At 57.1% G+C, this 21109-nt stretch overlaps 1 protein-coding gene across 3 annotated transcripts in view; it reads right to left on the reverse strand.

The window, feature by feature from the left end:
- Positions 1-1286: 1286 nt before the first annotated feature.
- Positions 1287-21109, reverse strand: part of KIAA1671 (KIAA1671 ortholog) — a 168334-nt gene continuing 148511 nt past the window's right edge. For all 3 annotated transcript variants that reach the window (XM_053929169.2, XM_045200879.3, XM_024567119.4), the window contains 7 exons: positions 15654-15772; positions 13871-14126; positions 12361-12535; positions 10503-10627; positions 8297-8430; positions 7426-7508; positions 1287-6204 (listed from right to left, as the gene is read on the reverse strand). In XM_053929169.2, the coding sequence (XP_053785144.1) occupies positions 7430-7508; positions 8297-8430; positions 10503-10627; positions 12361-12535; positions 13871-14126; positions 15654-15772 (888 nt within the window). In that variant the 3' untranslated portion in view covers positions 1287-6204; positions 7426-7429. The remainder of the gene's footprint in view (positions 6205-7425; positions 7509-8296; positions 8431-10502; positions 10628-12360; positions 12536-13870; positions 14127-15653; positions 15773-21109) is intronic.

The raw sequence follows: 21109 nt of genomic DNA on the forward strand, positions 1-21109 counted from the left end.
GGGTCTACGTCCCTCCAACCACTTCCGTGGGATGCTGTCCCAAACCGACCTAAGATGGGTTTTCTTCATATAAAAGGCATGTACAAGTAACAGCTACCATTTATTGAAGACCTACTGTGTGCGGGTCCCTGTGCCAACTTCACGAGCATCACATTTACTCCCCGCTCAGCCCTCCTTAGGGGAAGGATCATGATCCTATGTCACAGGCGGTTCGGAAACTGAGTTCAGAGAGGAGAAGCCACTCACCCGGGGCACACAGCAGCGAGGAGGAGGAGGGGCCGGGTTGCCCCAGGTGATTAGGACGGCCACCGTGTTTATGAGCAAAGAGGTGGAGCCGGCTGGCCCATGGCAGACGTCTAATACTGATTAGTGCATGAACAAACTGAGGGATAGGAAGTGAATTGTTAAGCCCCAGCATTTTCTTTTGTTGTTATTTTTGGTCAAAATCCTCAAGTCTGCATAAAACCCATCACCCTGCACCTCCGAGATGTTGCTAAGACCCGGGTGACAGGTGGACTGAAGGAACAGGTGGGTCTGTGTGGCCTTGGGTGAGTCATGGGGGGCCCAGAGCCACGGTCATCTCATCGGGAAACAGAGCCGTCTCTCTGCTCAGGTCACTGACAGGTCACGAAAGCAAAGCTCGCAGCACAGCCGATCACTTTCCTACTTTTGTTCATGGAGCATCTGCCCATCATGGACGGTTCAGACCGAGGGGCCGTTCCTGGGGGGTGCGCCCTGGGAGGCAGAGTTGGCTTTGACCCCTTACCTTGGGAGGCAGCCACCACCTGCTGTGGATAGAAAGGGGAAGACAGGTGGGCACAGCCTATGCGAGAATGTGACTCCCCTTCCTTCAGATCCTCTAGGATCTCGAGGACCTACTATGTGCCCAGCACAGCCACGTGCCACATTTCCTTCACCCAGGGTTCCCAGCCTTGGCACTGCTGCCGCCCGGGGCCAACTTGCCCTGTGCACTGTGGGACGTCTGGGGAGCGCCATCCACCCATGAGAACCACCGCCTAGGAGTCTTGCCCGCTGCTGTCACTGTCCCACCCCCATTTTAGAGAATGGATTCTCAGAGACCCCAGAGCCAGGACGCAGCCGCATGAGGACTCAACCCCATGCTGAGTGGAAAGCCTGCTCCGTGCCCATGGCCTCCTCTCCGGGGACCCCCGCCACCCCCGCCCGCTGCCTGGTGCCCAGCTCAGCCCAGACCAGAGGCCGGCTGGGCGGGTGACGGCAGCTTGCCCGGGAGAGCCCATTCACTTGCACACCAACACACCAGCGTCTCCAACGCAACTTGCATCAAAGCTTTATTTGCTATTTCCAGAGTGCGAATGCAACATCTCTGTACATGCAGAGGTCATCTGGCTTCATGGCAGTCGACTAGGTCCCAACTGCTCTTGATGTGCGTGAAACCTCTTTGCAGTTACAAAATATAAAAGCACTTGTCGACGTCCAATACTCTGTGAGGTCCAGGGAGCCCCGTGGTTTTAACGTTAAAAATATAGGCTTTTTTCTAGATGAAGTCTCAGTCACGCGAGCAGAGGTTCTCTCTGGGGTTGGATAAAGTGCCTCTGGCCTGCCCTCCACGCCCAGCTGCCAGGGCTCGGGAACTCCCAGGCCCTGCAAGAGTTCCAGCAGGCGGGAGGCTGCACTTCCCTGCACACAGCCTCTGGTCCCTCTCTGTCGTGACTCTGTATCCGACGAAGGGACCCAGGAGGAAGGCTCGGAAAATATATAGTATATGCAGATATATTCCCACTCCCCTCGTCTGACAAGGCATTTTGGGGTTCAACGTCACGTGGGAAGTGCATGCCTTGCAGAATATTGGTATGATTTCGGGAACAGCACAGTAGAGTCCCTCCCATAACACACTACATTACTTCTGTGGGCCCCCATGTGCAGGATCTGTAAGGCCATGTGGAATAAGATCATCAGAAAGCTGAAATTCCTCTTGGATGATGGCATATTTTTAAGCAGGTGTGGCGCCACCTGCTTAAGACAGAAAAGTGCCTGGCTGATTCGTGGAAGGCGCCACGGCACCAGCTACAAGGGTAGCTACTGAAGGAGAGAGCCTGGGAGGGTGGGGGGCGGGGCTCAGAGGATACCTCGCCAGAAACCTCAGGCTGACTTTCCAGAACCTGGCTTTTCCCTGCACTGACCAACCCAGGCAAAAGAAAGACATCTCAGGAGGGGTGGAGAGGGCAAAGGGAGAGACAGACACACAGGCTGGCTAAGGGCGTGCACACTCATTCCAAATGGCTCCATCCCCAGAACCTCGCTGGCCGGGAAATCCAACAAGGAGGCAGCTTCTCAGCACCAGGTTCAGGATGTCCCTCTGACCCATGGCATTGTGACGCCCCTGGCTGTTGGCTTTCTTGACTTAACACATGGTGGAGGAGCAAAGGCACAATCAGAGGGACGGAGGTTCCTCCGGTACTGGAGTGACTTGCCACAGCTTCAGTGGGGGCAGGTAGTAATCCCCACCCCCCGCAGGCTCACCCCAAAATGCTAGTTCATACAAATCAACAGTCATCTAGCTGCCTGTATTAAGGGACGGGGCTTTGCGGGAGGGACCACAGGGACTGGGGGAGACGCAGAGACTGGTGAGGGCGGGTCAGGCTTGAGAGCCCTCTCCTTGGGTGGCCTGACTTCCATGTGGCCTGAGACCCCGAAGGGAGTGTTTAGTGCAGGTGACCCAAGCACACACCTGTGGATTTTGGGCTTTGCGATGTCGCCCAGCTCCTGGGGAAACCCGGGCGCCGTGATGGGAAGCGTGAAAGTGCATGTGGACAGGGCAGCTACCTGCACCCCATGGGGGCGGCTGAGGTCTCCTGTAGGAAGTCACGCCAAGGGGGCTTGAAACCCCTTGCACAGTCTGTAAGGTTTAGGGTCTCAGGCTGACGCCTATTTCTATTCTCACTCCTTAGCCATACCTAGAGCTGGTCTCACTTCCTGGGATGCACAAGAGGAAATGCATTTGTCTGAAAGCACATGCTTGGCTTGTCCCCCTGGACAACATCCCCATCTGATGGTCTTTTCCCCAAGTCCTAGACAACCCGGGGCTGGCGGGTCACCATCCAAACACCAGAAGGCTTGTCCTGCCCCAGAAGTTCTCCGGTGGCACTGAGCAATTCTCCGCAACACTGCTTTCCGAGGCCCTGCCAGGGGCTTTCACAGGCCAGAGGCCTCTGTTTCCTTGGGCGAGAGACCGTGAAGGGGATCTGCTGGAGGGGAAAAGATGCAGACTTATCAAAGACCCTCTGTTGAAATGCTGTCATGCCAAGGGTGTGTGTGAGTGGAGGGAGGGGGAGAGAGACAGAGAGTTGGGGAGGCAGAGATTATACATCTATCGCCATGTGCTTCCTGTGTAAGACCCTCAGCTGAGGACAGCCAAAGGCCCAGGGGAGGAAGGTCAGAGGGCAGGGGACGCAATTGTGTACAGATGATTAAGGCATATAAGTTCGTTTAAAAGGAGACAGGTTTCCAAAGATGACTCCAGGCTAACTCGAGAAACTAGCATACAAACCTGTGCTTTGCCCCGAAGAGCTCACCCAGTTTCAGAAGGGGAGAAGCCCATGCCCCCGGCCCAGCTCTCTGCAAAGGCTCTGGGCACTGTCCCTCCTGACCCCACTGCACCGGGCTGGCGGGGAACCTGCAGGAGGAGGGCCACCCCTGCCCGCCATGGTCGTCTGCCCCGCGGTGGGGAGGCGAGGCTGCAGGAGGTGGAGGAGAGCCAGGAGGATGTTCAGGGCTTGCTCCAGATGGTGTAAAGGGTGCACTTTGTACGTCTTAATCTCCAAGGAGTTAAGTGGCTCTTAATTTCCAGTCAAGGTGTGTGTGGGGGCCAGGGGGTGGGGGGGCGGTTAGGCAAAAGAGCTCCAGGTCAATCTCATTGCCAAGTGTTTTTCTTTCCTGCCAGGTATACTTGGGCTGAAACAGGACTCGTTCAGAATGGGGAGCTGTGCGTGGTGAGCACCGATACACTCACCGAAGAGAACAGGCCGTTCCCTACTGCAGCCTAAGAAGTGCCGGGGGCCCTTCCCACTCCAGAAAGACAAAGCGACGCAGCCGAGAAAGGAAGTGGGGACACTAGCAGTGTCCTGCAGGGGGACGTAGTGCCCTACGGCCCTGGAAAGCCACTGCACCGACATTGTCACAAACCAAGAAATGGGCCTTAAACATCAACGAAAGCCAACTCAAGCAGTCCCTGGAGGAAATAAATCCCCAGATGGCCAGAGAGAACTCATCGACAGCTTACTTAGGGAAAGAAGAGAACACAACTGTTAGCAAGCGAGGCCCAACCTCCAGACACAGGTGCCGGGGGCTTCCAGGTGCACCAGGCTGGGCGGGCGACGGGGCCCAACAAGCGCCAATCAGTGAGCAGCCAAAGCTCAGCCGGCAGGACTCGGGGAGGGCGCCCGTCCCTGTCCATGGTGCTGACGCGCAGCCGCTCTCCAGGCGCAGGCAGGAGAAAGGAGACTGCTCTCCACCCCAGCCCCCTGCCCTGTCCCCCAAGAGAGGAAAGCGGTGGTAAAGGGTGATGACGGACAAAGAATGGTGGGCAGATAAACAGGGACTCTCGGAGAGGTGGCCGGAGAGAAGGGAGGCTTGGACATCATTTGCAAATCATGGATTTATGAAGGATTTCCACCTTTCGGGACATTGCAGGGGGAGGGACAGGCATGTGCCCCCCACTTCCACATCTAGCCAGCGCTGCGCATGCACCCATTAGGAAACTGAGCCCCTGGGCCCTCAGCATTCACAGGTGGCCCCGCAAATGCCTGAGTGTCCTCCCCAAAGGGCGTCTCCCAGGTAAGGTTGGCACAAAGTTTATGGCAACTCCAGGCATGGCAGGTGGCCAGCCAGGCATTTCTAGGATGTGTGCTGGGGCCTCGGGCTTCCCAGGTGGAGGAGGCTGGTGCTGAGGATTCCCAAAGAGGACAGAGTAGAGAGCAAGGGGGAGAAAGGCAAGGTGACCTTGCACATCGTTACCTAGGGTCTACCACTTCTGTCTGGAGTGCCCCTGGTCTGGCAGGGAGGGGGCTCCCCTCCAGAGAAGGGCTTTCGGCAAGACCCTGCCTTCCTTCCTTTGGATCTAAAAAGAGCACTTGGTCAGGGGGAGCTCAGCGGGGGGCTGGCAGAGGAAGAGGTGAGAAGAAACAAAAGAATCCTCGCTCGCACAGGAGTTCCGAGGCCAATGTGGACGGACTCTCGGCGCCTGTGGCTCAGGTGGCGCTCAAACACAGCTCTGGAGAAGACGCGCAGGCGGGTCTGATGCTTGGGTGGGAAAGGCACTGCCGTTTGGGCTGCGGTGTATGAGCCCTTGAGGTCAAGGGACAAAGGTCACCCCACAGAAGTCAGAGAGCAGAAAGAAGAGAAACCAGGAGCAGATATGCAAGCGTGACCACTGCAGTTGTGAAGACGTCTGGAGAGGGTCGGAGAACCTGAGATGATCGGATACTTCCAGCAAAGCAGTCCCACCTCTCTCCTCCCGTCCTTTACCGTAAAAACATACATACATAGCAAACTTCTAGGGGGACTTGGCTGATTATTGCTTTGTCACCTTCTAGAGCAAACAAAGATGACACATAGTACAAGAGGCCACTGTCACAGAGCCCCACTGGAAGGCTAACTATAAGGATGGGTATGTTTAAACATTGGAGCTGCTGATCCTTCGAGAGAGGGATGGAACTGGCCAAAAAAAGTAATGGAAGGCCCCCCTGCCCGCCCCGCCCCAGGGAACTGCCTTGCACACAATTTGAGCAGGAGACCAAAGTCCTCTTGAACAAGACCTGCCCTGGAGGGGGGGGTGGGGGAAGAGGTGCTTTCATGATTCAGGTGTTCTCCGGAACCTTGGGCGACAATCCAGCCTGGCATCCACGTACCCGGAGCTGCTGCTGAAGTGGGTGGAAACACACATTTTCCACGTAACCCCCCCCCAACCACCAGCATGGGTGTTTCTGGGCGGCCCGGCCTCTCTCCCAGCCCAAAGTGCTGTCCAGGCAGACGAGTGAGTGCTGCGGAGTGCAGGCCTTTCCACCCTGGTCCGGAGGCACCTGCGGAGCGGTGCGGGGGCCCTGGGCGGCCGAAGGAAGGGCCCCGGCAGGGAACCACTGTGCAGGCAGGGACGGCAGCAGCGTGCTCGTCTCGGGGGTTGTGACAGTTAAGGCTTCGATTCATTCCACGTGGCAGTGACCCTGTCTGGAGAGGAAGGGGGAGTCCTGTCAGGAGGGGACGGGCGGCCCAGTTTCTCTCTACCACCACGCTTTGCACCTTTCCTGGTACTCCCCACGATGGCCACCCACCAGCCACGGGCCAGGAAGGACAACGTGGGCTTTCTGTGGTTGCTGGTTTGTTTTCTGAGGGGTGGGGTGAGGAGGGTGGCGGGAGGCTGGAAGCTGTGGAATGCCTGTGAAATCTAGAGACAGGTCAGGGTTCCAGCCTCCGCATCCTCCAAAGGATTACTGGACGCTTAACTGAGATACCACGCGTGTAGCCCTGAACACAGGGTACGTGCAGGCTCCGACCCCTTACCCAAAACCGTTCGGCACAGATTCTCCGCAGCAGTCGGAGCTTTTTCGGAGCTGATGGTATACAAATATACACGCCCATATGCCTACGTGAATATCACGTAACATACGCGACACCCCCACGATCAAGCACAGGGTGTGACCGCAGTATACTGTACGCGTATTCCTGTCAAGCGGGGAAAACGGTGTAAAGAGCCCAAAATCCACGCGGGCCAGGTTCTGCCGCTGCAGCAGCATGAGAGAGGAAATGCCTTGTTGTCTGTCTGGATTCCAGGTGTGTGGACAAGGGGCGGTGGGTCTCCTGTGCAGCTCATGTCAGAGCTGACGCTTACAGAGCGTGGACTGGGTGCTCCCCACCCCAGGCCTTACAGAAAACACGTGCGGTGCTGCCACAGTGAGCTCTCGGGACCGCCTGGCCCCCGGGTGCCGTCACCCCGCTCCACAGATGGGGAAACTGAAGGGCAAGATGCTCAGTGGTCCGGGCCCTACACCAGGGCATGTCTGGTCATTGGCTTTTTAAATCTTATTTCCCCCAAATTATCTTTTAGTTATGCAGGTAGAATATAAGTGCAGAGGTTGGGCACCTCTCAGACTGAGTGGATCTTGAATGTGCTGTCCTCTCACTTTATAAAAGGGGACAGAGATGCAGAGAGAAGGAGCAGCCAGGGCCCCGGCTGCCTGGCTCCTCGCCCTGCCACCCAGGTGGCCCGGCAGTGTTTTCATCCCTTGGAAGGGACGGATAGTCACCACACTCTGCCCAGGAACCCAGAACACATACACCCCAGTTTTCCTTCCCTGTCCTAAGTCTCTGACCCTTGGCCCTCTACCCGCCTTCACTAACTCCTTGAATTGCAGGCTCTGCCCAGGTCTCCCCAGCAGGGCCCCTTCGTACCTGGTCAAGCCTGATTCTCATACAGGCTTTGCCTCTTCTTAGATTTCAGCTCCTTTAGCCACTGGGGTGAGGGCTCTTCGGGTCTGAAACCACACAGCCAGTGAGAGTCAAGTGTGAGCGAGACCAAGCGCACCTTGCAGGCAGGGCCAGGGCAAGGGGGGCGGGCATACCCAGCTCTCCACCTGCCATGCCAAGGGACATGCTGAGCAGGGAGCTCACAGATGACAGACATGCCCGTGCTGGCATGATTGACAAGCAAGAGAGAGCAATTACTCCAAGCACCCGCCAATGGGATGTTAAATAAACCCTGGCACGTCCACTCTATGACATAATCCGCAGCTCCAAAGTCACGCTCACATAAAATTATTTCCACCCCTCCAACCATCTGCCACCCGAACACCCACACACCCCTCCATCTCTCTACCCACGTGGCTGCCTGCAGCGGTTCACACTGTGTGTCGGCTTGCCCGGGCCCCAGAGTCCAGATACAAGGTCAAACATAACTCTAGGTGTTTCTGTGCAGCTACCTTCTTTTTAGATGAGGTTGGCATTTACATACGTAGACTTGAGTCAAGCAGATGACCCTCCATAGCACGGTGGGCCTTACCCAAAGGGCTGAAGCCTTAACAGAACACTGACCTCCCTGAAGAAGAGGGGATTCGGCCAGCAGACCAACTCTGAGACCCGAACTGCGACATCAGATCTTCCTGGGCCGGCACCCAGCCGGTGGCCTGCTCCGCACATCTGGGACTCGCCAGCCTCCCAAATCCCGAGACAACTGCTTAATATACATCTCTCTCTCTCCCTCTCTCCCCCAATATGTGCATCCTGAACCTGGAGCGGAGGGGCCCTCGTCCCCAAGACCCCTCACCTCTCGTCCTTCTCAACGCTGGTGGGCAGCACGCGACTGCCCAGCTGGAAGGGGGACTTGGGGGTCTTGGGCTGCGGGGCCCAGCCGGGGGACTCGCTGGGACTGTCCACCTCTGGCCTCTTGTGCAGCTGAGCCTGGGAAGGGAAGAGAGCCAAGTCTGCGACCACCTGTGGGGTGGGGAAGGGCCCCCACCCCGCGTGACACTGTCACTGCATGGTGACATGAGGCCTCCACAGGCAGGAAACACGGGGCAGGGGGAGATGCCGCCTGACCTGGGAGGGTAAGAAAAACCAGAGGCCATGCTTGTTGCCCAAGCAGCCAGCCGTGACCACCGGGCATCTAAGAGCCAGCACCGAAAGTCCCCAGAAACTGTCTGTGGCTGAAAAGCCGCCATGTGTAGTGTCCTTGGCACGGGACAGCCCGCCTCCTTTAGCTTCTGCGATCCGTGAGGTAGAGATACTGGCAGGAGAGGCTTACCTCTCTCCAGCCCTTGCTCCTGCATCCACTGGAATGAAATGCAGTTTTTACCATCTGAAGCCCGCAGGAAAAGGGCGGGGAGGGTCTCCACCCATCGGTGGAGGGCATGCTGGGAACCGAGTGACTTAGAATGGCATCCGCAGAATTCCCTTGGGGGACCATGTGTGTGTGATGGTGGCAGGCGGCCGTTGTCCCCGACTCAGTGGGGCGATGGCCCCGGCGACGGCAGCCACCCCTACCGTCCTCCTGACAGCTCTGCGCATGGAGCACCCAGCGTTCGGACGCTGCCAGGCATGAGTTACATGACATAGGCCTCCCCATTTTACGGGGCAGGAGCCTAAAGGTCAAAGGTCGAGCACTTTGCCCAAAGTCTCACAGTTTTCAAGATCTGGGATGGTCCCTAGTCTCCCCACCTCCGACTTCAGGGCGCTTTCCAGAAGAAGCCAGACAGCCTCCTCCGATCGTTGACAAATGCTGAGCGTCGCCCTCGGCCGAGGGCCACCAGAGCAGAGGGGGGCTGCCAGAGCAGAGGGGCGCCACTGGCCCAGGGGGCTCACATCAGTGTGAATGGCAAGGCCTTGTCCTCACAGAGCTCGGGGGCTCTGGCCTGTGTTCAGGGGCCTCGGGAGTTACTTGGGGCATCCACACGGGCGCCCCCTCCTGTAGGCAGGGCCTTCTGCTGCCCCCTGTGTTAGGCTGCCTCATAAGATGTCATCTGTTCCCATGCTTAAAAAAAAATAAAGCCAGAAAGCTCCCGGCCGACGACGGCAGCTGCGAGACGTTCAGGGGTTAAGGCCTATAAAGGCAATTACAGGGACAAGTGTGCGTCTCTGCTGTGTGCGGGCTTTCTGCCCTTGCGAGAAATGACACGGAAATCAGAACCCATGTCCACCAAAGGAGCGGCACACCCATGGCCCGCCAGGGGGGCTTCCTGGCCGGCACGGAGTGTCGAGGTGAGAAATCCCACAGACAGCCCGGCCACCTTCACCTTCACTTCCTCTCCGATGAAACGGGAGGAAGGAGCTACCTTTTGCAGCATCACTGAGGGCCCGGGGTGAGCATGCAAGTGCATGGTGCCTGGTCCAGAATGGGGGCAAGAGGGTCCCCCTCCCTCAACCAAATTAAGTACCATTGCTCCCCAGACTGTGAGAGTTGACTGGTGGGCCTGGGGAGGGGAGGAGGCGGGCAGCCCGGCCCTGCCCTGGGATTCCAGATTGGAGAGTGGGCAGTGTGGCTCCAGGGCAGGCTTCCCACGTCCTTTGGAAAGGAAACGATCACTTCACGTGGGTACCGTCCCTAGCAGACCAGATTTGAGGACATCAGGCAGCATTTATTCCCTCCCGTTCCCCTGACACCCAGCACCAGGCCTGACACTCAGGGTGAACGATCAGCCCCTTTACGGAAGAGCACGTCAGAGCTTAGCTAGGAGGCCTAACTGAGCAGCAGGCTGGGGGACCAGGGCACAGAAGTGCGGTTCACGGCTCTGTGCCAAGGCCAGTGTCCTGGGTTTGATGATACACTGTGGTCGTGTGCAGTGTCACCCTGGGGAGAAGCTGGGGGAGGGGATCTATATTAGTTTCACAACTGCTTGTGAGTCAAACTATTTCAAAAATGAGGGAGGGAGGGAGGGACCGAGCAGGGAAGGAAGGAGGGAGAGCAAGAGTCACAGGCCCGGGGCCTGTCCTTTCTGCTGCCGGGTGGCGAGGCGCTCTGGGCATGGGGCTGGTACCTTCAGTGCTGCCGGGTCTACGCCCGGAAACGCAGGCGTCCTCTGGGAGTGGCTGACAGGTGTCCTCTCGGTCCTGGGTGGCTGCTCCTCGTCATCTGACTCTTCTCTCCTGGGGGATTTCTCTTCTGTTGCAAAGAAAAGGGCACCAAGGTCACTGGCAGCCACCAGGTATGGAGGCGTAGGTCCCAGGCCCTTTGCACACAGTCCCCCACGCAGTCCTCACAGCGGCCCTGACAGAGGAGTCGCTGGACCATTTTACAGGTGAGGACAGACTCGAGGTCTCACTTTCTTCCGCACAGCTCTTGCCGAAAGATGGCGACAGCAAAGCAGAACCGGACGGGCTTCCTGTTGGGACTGGGCACAGGCAGCCTGGGCTCCTGGCTCACCCCCCGTCAGGGAAACAGAAGGGCCTCTCGGGCCAAGCTCTCGGAGAGTGTGGGGAGGGGTTCTTCTGTCTGTGGAAGGCCTGCCTGGGGTGGGACCGGGAAGCTACCTGCCTTCACCCCGAGCCCCCCTTTCTGGGACCGAACCCCACTGTCATGCTCCACCTCACAGGTGAGACTTCTGGGAGATGGACAGCAGGTCCCTGCTCCTCCACGAGGGAGGGTGAGGGGTTCCATCCTCCTGGGGACGGGACAGGGGACTGGGCACAGTGAGGAGCGGGGGCAAGAGGCGAGGCCCGGTGCTCTGGGGCCCCAGGCCAAGTAGGAAACTGGGGTGTGTTCAGAAAGTGCACCCCAGGCCTTCCCCAGCACCTGGCCAGTTCCTCGAAGCTCCCAGGAAGCAGGAGGCTGCTGCCACGTTCCAGCGGTGGGGGCCGGGGTAGTTTTATACTCTTAGGGGAGACTGTGTACTTTTATCACCACTTCGGTCCTTACTCGCTCCAGACAGCTCTGTGGAGTTTGGCTCAGAAAACCAGGACAGTGCACAGAGAGAAGTCGTACTCAAGGCATCTAAACATTTCCTTGAGTAACAGACGTGAGACGGGAAAGGGAGAGATAACCCTCCAAGCGTTCAGGTGTCCACTCAGAAGCCACGCCCCTCACTCAGCTCCGAGCCTGGTCCGACAGCCTGCGGTTTGCCGTGAGCGATCCCAAGTGAGCAAAGGCCCCACAGCAGCTTTTGGGGGACTACAGGCTACGTGTCCAGTGGAGTGGGGGTCGCCTGCTATGGCTTCCATTACAAGAAAAGATTTTGCTTCTTAAAACTCTTCCATGAATCCCTATCTACAGATAAATTCTAACTCCTTGGCAAGGAATTACAGCTTCCCACGAGCTGGCCCTGCCTACTTTCCCAGCACAGCTCCTGCCGGAACCGCGGAGAGAGGCCGGAACCCCACACACAGAATGTTCTTTCCGCACCTCTGCCCTTTGATCTGTTGATATTCTGTCTGGACTACCCTTCCCTGGCTAACTTCTACCTGCCCTTTAAAATTCAGCTCAAGATTTGATACAAAATGCAGCCAAAGAAATCCTCAGAGGACAATGTGTAGCTGTAAATAATTCATTAGAAACCAAGCAAGACAGATAATACAGAAGCGGACCTTTCAACTCGAGAGTCTAGAAAAAGACCAGCAAACAAACCTGAAGAGCGTATAGGATGAGTTTAGTAAGGATAAGCGCAGAAATCAGGAAACCCTATTAAGTTGTGGCTTTCTCCTTTGCAAACTGCAGAGCCCCAATTAATATATATTTTTTTAATTTAGTTTCAAATAAACTGTGTAGAGTAAGAGATCACAGTTTCCTGGGTAATTATGTTCTAATCCCCTACAGCCTTCAAGTCAGAAAGGTCTTTCCGGTGCTGAACCCCCATCCTTCCTGCTGTTCACTGCACCCCGGAGACCCCTCGAGGGACGTACCTGTTGAGTCCTTGAACATCCATGTGCTGTCGGCCTCCTCCTCCAGCGGAGACCTGCTCTCCGACTCACTGAGCCGGCTGCGCCGGAGCGAGTGGGAGATGGGAGCCCGGCGGCGGCTTCTCTTGCTGAGCTGCACCCGGGTCTTGAGGGCACTTGAGTCGAGGACTGAGGTTTGCTTTGGGAGCAGTAGGGGGAAGAGGGAAAAAAGTGAGGGACCATTCGCTGAGGACACCCCTCAAGAGAGAGGCATGGGTAGCTTCGCTGACGCACGGGATCCTATTTAGGTGGCACGTGGGCCAGCATTTCCGCATTTTCACAGTAACCTAACACCCCCAGCTGAACTTTCTCCATGAACATGCCACGGAGGGTGATTTCAGGGATCGAATGAAGCCCTGTGCCTGGCATGCAGCGGGCACACGATGGAATGCCTTTCCCTCCTGGTGGCATCACACGAGCCCATAAGCTAGAGCAATGCTTAACACGTGGCAGGAGCTCCACAGATGTTTGTTGAATGGATAACCAAACACATCACCTAATTCAATCCTTATCGCCCACACCGCGTCCATGTTTACACAGTGGGGCGCCCCCATGGGGGATGAACTCGTGTCTTCCCCCACCTCTGTCCTTACCCAGAGGTGCAGCGAGATGCCCTGAACGTACTTAAGAAGGAGATTCCCTTGGGGGCCCTGGAGGAAGCCCTGCTCCCAAAGCAGTGGTGATCTTTCTTTGGGGGGAATCTGGGTGGCCGCTCCTAAGGGTGTGGGCTTGAGGCTTTACTGCCAGGAGGGCAGGTCCCTGTAGCTCCTGTGGCATTTAGGGGATGCACCTTCTGCCCAGATGGGGGGGGCAGCCCTCTTGTCAGGGAAGGAGGGTAATGGGACTTCCATGCCCAAGGATTGACGAGGGAAATCTGCCTGGCCCCTGCGGCTCTGGGAGGGGCTGGAAAGGGAGGCAGTAGGACCCGGGCAGCTGGCATCCTGGAGGGTGCCTCCGCTGGGAACCTGGAAAAGCTGAGTCCTCAGGGCTGCCCCTGGGGACCACATAAAGGCTACCAATGTGTCATGCCTGAGGGGTCTCCCCTTCTTAGAACCACTACCACCCATTTACAGAGAGGTCTGGATGCCCTGGAACTGGGGACACATCTCACTCAGCAAGACTGCCGAGAGAGCACCCAGCAGGGGTGGGGTCGGACTTCCCACTCACCCACCAGCCGTGGGCTAGGATCAGGTTAAACTTGAACCCACGCAGTTGTATTTGACGCTGCAGAGCCCATTATGTTGGTCGGAAGTGGGTAAGGAGGCCAAGGCTCAGGGATGTGAAGGCCTTTGCCTCAGAACACACAGCTGACGTGTGGCAGCTGCAAGCCACACGCAGACATCAGTCCCACCTCAGGCGGTGCCCTCTGCACCCACCAGAGGGGAGCCTGGCACACACATTCCGCCCCTGAAAGGGGCAGTACACCAGGAGGAAACGGCTATCTCTCGGCACAGGCTCCCGGTGGCAAACGTACATCGATGAAGGAGAAGTCGTCCACTGTCCTCGCGGAGCCGGTGTCCAGGGGCGGCAGCCCCTCTGTCCCGTCGGTGGACTCTAGGTCGGTGCTGGAGCGGTCCACGCTGGTGCTCCGCTGGTCGCGGGAGCAGTCATGCGGGTCCCCGGTGGAGGTGGCCTCCGTGTGGGAGGACAGCGAGGACACGCGGCTGCTGGAGGGCTGCTTCCGTGCCGACGCGGCGCTGCTGTCTGGGGACGGGGACTCGGGGGCCAAGCTACGAGGAGGGAAAGAAGGAAGGGCGACCGGGTCAGGCAGGCCGTTTCAGAGATCAGAATGTCGAGTGAGGGAGGCGGCAGAAGAAGACGGGGTGCGGGCTGTGCTCTACCCTCCAGGGAACGAGAGGGAGCCTCCCAGTGGGGGAGCATTTTGGGCACACGGCCAGGCGCCCGCACTCATTGCTCCTCTAGAACACCTGGACAGGTGTGCAATGGGAGCGTGAGCCTCATGAAGGTAAATGTCGGCCTCGCTGAAGATGAGGAAACGGAGGCACAGAGATGTGAGGGAGCTTTCCCGGACACGAAGGACTGACTCTAGAATCCATGTCCTCGACCTCATCCTTCCGGAATTTCTTCCCGTGGCAATATACTAAAGTACCACTTGGATAACGGGAGTCACATAAAATAGGAAATTTATAAGTAAATCAAGTCGTTAAAGTGAAAAGGCTCTCCCTGCCCATAAAAAAGACACCCAAGTCAAGAGCACAGGAAAGCCTTACCAGGAGGAAGGGCATGTGGGTGCACCAGCCACCACCTCCCTCATAGGAGGGGTCTGTCCTGAAAGACACCCCCACCCCTGCTGCACCCATAAGCAGAACCTTCAACCCAGGGGTGCTGGGGCTTTTTGTCAGCTCTGGGATGGATGGCCGCATCACTGGAAACAGGCAGGGCTTTGGGGCGTGGGGTGGGATTGAGCCAAATCCACAAAAGAGGAGAAATACCATCGAGGTGGCAGCAGATGGCGCTGCTACCTAGGGCTGGGAGCACAGCAGCTCCCTGGATGATCAGGGAGGGGGCGCTGCAGTGCCTCTGGGAGACAGAAGGGGGCGCCTCCCGCCACCCCCACCCCCACCCCCGGGGGGATCCCAGGCCCCAGTAAGGGCTGGGGGATTGGAGACCCAGGGAGAGAGCAGGACGGGCTATCCCACAGCCAGCGAGGGTGGAGCTGGGATTCCAGACCCGCCTGCCTCCTGAACCCGGGCTACCCTCCACAGCCCTACAAGCCGTTTACAGGGCAACACTGAATGCAGACGTAGCCTATAAAGCCACATGTTCCAACACTTACAAACACACACACACAGATACTGAAAAAAGTCCAGAAAGACAAAAACCATTGATGAGAGCTATGTCTGTATGCTGAGATGACTGGTGGGTTTCATTTTCTTCGTGATATTTTTAGTGTGGTAAAATACACATAACACGAAATTTACCCCTAGTGAGACACAGTAGCTTCACAACGCTGTGCGCCCATCACCACCCCGGAAGGAGCCCTGGCACCTGTTCAGCAGTCACCCCCCACCCGCCCAGTGCTCCAGCCCCTGGCGACCAGTAATCTGCTTTCTATCTCTATGGAGTTGCCTATGCTGGATATTTCACATATCATTTAGTACTATTTTTTAATACTTTCTCAATTCCCTCTTTACAACAGGAATAGTTTACTGTTACAGACAAAACAAGCTCCAGGAATACAGAACCCTGACCACCGCCCCGACGTCCCGCCCCGCAGCCCCGCTCGCCCCACCTACCTCTCCCCGCTCCGGTGCTGGTCCGTCCATGTCCCATACTGGCTGTCGGCTTCTTGTACAAGGGTGTCGGTGTCCTTGGCCTCGGGGGGCCGCCTGGTGAAACACTGTTTCAGCTGATCCTACAAGGGCAAGTCAGACAAGAGGTTACTATCGGGGAATAGCTTAGAACCTGGTCCCAGCTGGCATGAGTGGAAACACATCCCCTGCCCCCCCCACCCCCCCGGAGCTGCCCCAGCTCCCAACTGCCTTCAGGGGGCAGCTCCAGATGTCCCCTCTGGGCGCTAGCGTGACCAACCATCTGGGTTTGCCCAAGATGTCACAGGACGAAGGGCTGTCAGTGCTGAAGCCGGGCAAACTGGGACGAAGGGGTCCCCTCCCCAGCCCACAGGGTCCTGCTGGGCCTGCCCCCCAACCCCCCCCCAGACCCTCCTCAGTGCCCAGCTCCGCCTTGCACTGCAGCCAGGCCGGACTTCTCTCCACCCTCAGTGCTCCCAGGACTATCAGCCTGGCGCCCCCCATGTGCACCCCATGCCGGGTTCCCACAGTTGCCACGCTTCCCCCTAACAACCATCCAGCACGGCGTCTGCAGAGCATTTAATTTGTGCCGGGGTTCCATTGAGCTGTTTGCATTTCACCTTGTGAAACTACATACAGTCACCCAGAAATCCCTCGAGGTGGAGCTTATCACACCCCCATTGTACAGATGAGAATGTTGAGGCTTAGGAGGAGAAGTGACACACTCCAGAGCGAACAGCCAGTAGGTGGCGAGGTGGAACTCAAACACAGGTCAGGCGCTTGGACTCGCAAGTCCACACTGGTAACCCCTGGGCCCTTCGGGGCCTGGATCCCTTGGAGAGAGTGCTGGTTGCCCCTGTAGCGGCTGCAGGGCCCAGCCCAGTGCCTGGCAGACGGCAGGGAGCCCATATGTCTCCATTAAGTTGAATGAACTGCCAGCTTCTCAACTTGTTCAAGTGGGAGAAGATGGGGCACTCCGGGTGGAACCAAACTCCAACCCCTTGGGAGGCCACTGGCACAGGAACAATTCAAGGGGCCCTGGCTCCTGTGCTGTGAAGCACGCTCCCAGAGACCAGCTTCTGAGGACTTGAGGCCAGTAGGTGAGGAGTACGGAGGGAGCTGGGGGCGAGGGGATGATGGCAACCTTGCCCCCCACCCCAGAAGACCCCCGGGGAGTGTGCCACGTCCATGCCCCATCTGAGGGCAGTAGGCATGTCCTGCATACTCAGAGCGTTCATCCCTCCCCATCCCTCTACAGATAGATAGATAAACAAATAAAATCTTTTAAAAAACAAAAGAAAGAAAAGATGTACACAGAGCAACCCCGCTGGCCGCTCCCAGCACACGGCCACACCCACAGGCCCGAGCAAGACACTGTCCGATCAAGCCCGATCACGCTGCCCATCAAAGCCATTTCCAGTTCTCATTAGCAAAATAATGCCTGTTTGCTGCAAAACACTGAGGGACTACAGGAAACCCCAGGGATAACGTGTTAAAATGACCCGCCAGCCAGTGGCAATATTCCAGCACAGGCCTGTCCACAGCTCCCCGTGGGTCAGTCCACCTGCACCATCGTCAGTGGCTGAAGGACATTCCACCGGATGTATGGGTGCCGCATCGTTCATTTAACCAACCCTGAGTGTCACCGCACTCAGGTGGCTGGTATGTGTCACTGTTATCATCAACCAAATGACGAACGTCCTTGAGGTGAAAGCGCCCCAGCTCTGGGGTCCCTCCCACAGGAGAACCCGTAGGTATGGAACCGCCAGGCCAAAGGGAGAGAGTTTCAGCCTCTGGCCCCTGGGGAGAGAGCCGAGCCCCGGGGCAGCGTGTGGGTGGGTGGCTGTGAGCACACTTCAGAGAGGACGTCCGCGCCCCCCTGGGGGAACTTGGATGCCGCCGTTTCCAAAGGTCACCTGACTTTTTCAGGTGCCCGGCACCCTTGGCAGGATTCTCCCTGCAGCCCGGGAATGGGCGTGGCCATCTGAGCGAGCTCCCAGAGGCTGCCTATTTTCGAAGATGTGACAGAATCAGCCTATCTTAATCCCCGCGTGGGTCGGGTGGGAGGCAGCTGGGGCCTCGGGGGTTGTTTCTGGGAGAACGGACGTCGTTGCCTAGGACAGGGCACAGACAGTCCAAGTCGGAGGCTGGGCCCGTGCCCCGTGCGTTTTCTAACCTCAGCAGAAGGCAAGAGGGGTGACCGCTTGGGGGACAGCTCACAGTGCAGGGTGGGGGGCTTGCTGTCTCTGCTCCATCCCAGTCATGAGTCCTGGGCAAGTGACTCCACCCACGCAAGGCTCAGTTTCCTCAGTGGAAACAGAAGGGTTGTTCTGAGGCTTCAAGAAATAATCTCTGGGAAGCATTAAGCTCAGTGCCTGGTGCATAGTAGGTGCTCGTGTTAAGCTCAGTGCCTGGTGCATACATAGTAGGTGCTCACGTTAAGCTCAGTGCCTGGTGCATAACAGGTGCTCGGGAGAAGGGACGATTTTCATGACCTGCCCCAAAGTCAGGTGGGGGAGGGTGGACCCTTAGCAAAGAGCGATTCTTCCGGGGTCCTCAAACCTTCTGAAAGGCAGAGGCAGGGATTTGCGGGTGGGGCCTCCGGAAATCAGAACAAGTTTCGTGGGTGCTGAGGGGGAGCCAGGGCAGGGGGCAGGCGCTTGCTTCCTGCCCTCCTCTGGATGGCCCCGGGGGCGGCGGGTCAATGGCTGGGCCCTCGGCTCCCATCCGATCCGGGCTGCAGGCCTCCGAAGAGGGAGCTGGAGTCCCGAGACGGGTGGGGCATCTTCTCCCTCTGCTGCCCAGGCCAGACTTGGGATCACAGGGGAGTATCCCTGGCTCCTCTGTCACCCTCACCCTCATGTCCTATTAGTCCCTGAGTCCTGCAAAGTCTCCTTCCAGAACATTCTGTCCAGCCTCGGCCACCTCCAGGGTCCCCCTGCCTCCCTCATCTCTGGCCCCATTGCATATATTTTCTGCACTTTACACTTTCCAAACTGAAACCTGAGCCTGTGGGGTTCCTCAGGGTAAAGCTCCAAACACCTGAAAGATGGCCTGTGGGACCTTCATTAGTGGAGGTCCTTCAGTGCCCCTTCCCCAGGGTCCCCTGCCCCTCCTAGACCCTTCCATTAGTTGCTCCAGCCTTCCCTCTCCTCATATTCCTCAGTCTACTCTCCCTCACCTCCAGTCCTGCTAAGGAGCCCCACTTCCCAGCTGCAGTTCAGATTTCAGCTTTGACGGCTCTTCCTCCAGGAAGCCTTCCCTGAACTCTCCCCCAGCTAAGTCTGGCTCAGCCCCTCCCCTACTCCCACCCCCACCCTGTCTCCTAGGCCTCGGTCTCTGTATCCGTGCTGCCCAATATGGTAGCGGCTGGCCACATGTGGCTATTTAGATTTAATTTAATGAAAATTTACAAATACTAAGAATTCAGTTCCTCAGGGGCAGAAGCTTCCTTTCAAAGGCTCTACAGCCACACATGGCCACCACGCAGAACAGCACGCATGTATAGAACATTTTCCGAGTTGCAGGAAGTTCTGGTGGACTGCCCTGCTGTAGCGCTTCCACATCATAATAATTGTAAGCAAGCAGTGTCTTTTCAGTCCACCCTGGGAAGATACTGCTTCTGGAGCCACAACACCTGCCTTTGAGTCCAGGCTCCGGCACACCGCAGCTGTGTGACCTCGGGAAAGTTACTTGACGTCTCTGTGCCTCAGTGTCCAGACAAAGCAGGTGTGAAGCATTTGGGTGAATGCCATCTCAGTCACTACTCTTTTCCTACAGACCCCCAAGTTTGAAGGGATTCGGGGGTCAGGATGATCTAAGGGAATTCACCCTATACATGAGGCTTAGGGAAGCAGGCTGTTTCTCAGTACCTCCCCCAGTCAGCGTCCTGGTTACCTGTGTGGACCACAAATCATTCATGTCTCCTCACACTGGCTGACCCCGGCAACAAGGCTGGGGCTCCATGCCCAGGGCTTCAACGCCTCGAGATCAAACACACACACACGCACACACACACACGGCCCAAAACTCTTCTAAAAACTTCCTAAAAGTCAGATGTTTAAAATTAGCTTTACAGCATGCTCTTCCAATTCAGCCTTGCCTCACAGGCTACAGAAGCCCTCACTGCCTGCAGGCCGGTGGGTGTGTACAAGGGAGTCTGAGAATCCTGGATGAACCAAACAGCTGTGGGGGACACGCGTGTGCAAATGGTCCCCATCTGGGCCGTGTGCTGGCCTCTTTTGACATGTATTTTGGATGGCTGTCAAACATCTCCAATCTGTATTTCGGCTGTCACTGTCCCTGAGGGTCATCACATCTGATCATGCTGGTCTGCAGGGCCCTGGGAGCCCTCCCTTTCCAGGTGAGAAACTGAGGCACAGAAACAGGAAGTGCTGTGCAGCTCTCAGCTCTCATGGGCATGTGAGAGGCAGCGCTGGGGGGCCTGGGACGCAGGTTTTGGGGCTCCTATCCCAGAGCTGCTCCCAGACACCCAACATACACCTGCCCCCACCTTATTCAGGAAGCTTCGAGAGGCTCGGATGAGGAAATGCACATTGAAATGCTCTAAAATGCCTCAAGCACTTGGCAGGTTTAAAAACCACTTGCCGGGACTAGCTCACCGAGCCCACAGCCACAGTGGGGGGAACCGAGCCCACAGCCACAGTGGGAGGAAATTCTACGTCCCTGTCTGGCCGGTGACCAGGGCCACCCCAGGCCAGGACTACGATAACAGCTCTGTAGCACCCAGCCCGGGAGGCCAGGCTCCCAGACACCATGTTTCAACAAGCCGTCACTCGTCCCGAAATTTAAAGCATGCACACCCTCGACTCAGCAGTTTCCATTCCAAAGTTTATCTCAAGAAAATCATTAGACCCACTTGCCAAGATCTACAAACATGGACGCTCCCTGCAGTGTTGGTTACCATGGCAAAATACAGGACCGTGACCTAAAGGCCCAAGGAGGTAGGCACTGGGGAGATAGAACGTGGTATAGTCACACGATGGAATAAACACAGCCCAGGGACACGGTGTTCGGAGAGAGCTCTGACTGTCCCAGAAAGATGCCTGCCTTGTACCAGCAAACACTTTTTAAAAAACGGCACTGAAACAGAACGTGTGTTGGGGTACCAATCGTGTAAAAGCAGACGCACCCATGTACGTGCGTGGTCGCAAAGGAAAACCTCAGCAGCGTCCCACAGCCGCAGGCTGCCGGTGGCGCCCGTCTGTGCCGAGGCCACAGGCTGTCTTTTCGTTACTGATGCTGGTTTTACTTCGTATCCACACTTGTCATTTTGTATCTCCATACGATCGGATGATAAAATGAAATAAAGTCGCGCCTGCGATGCTCTCCTCTTGTACGAGCCACGAATGAGGAAAACCCCGAAGGGGCTCTCCACTCGCTCATCTACATCAGAGTCCGCAAGCTTTTTCTGCAAAGGG

The sequence above is a fragment of the Desmodus rotundus genome, chromosome 7, assembly GCF_022682495.2.
Source record: "Desmodus rotundus isolate HL8 chromosome 7, HLdesRot8A.1, whole genome shotgun sequence".
NCBI lineage: Eukaryota > Metazoa > Chordata > Mammalia > Chiroptera > Phyllostomidae > Desmodus > Desmodus rotundus.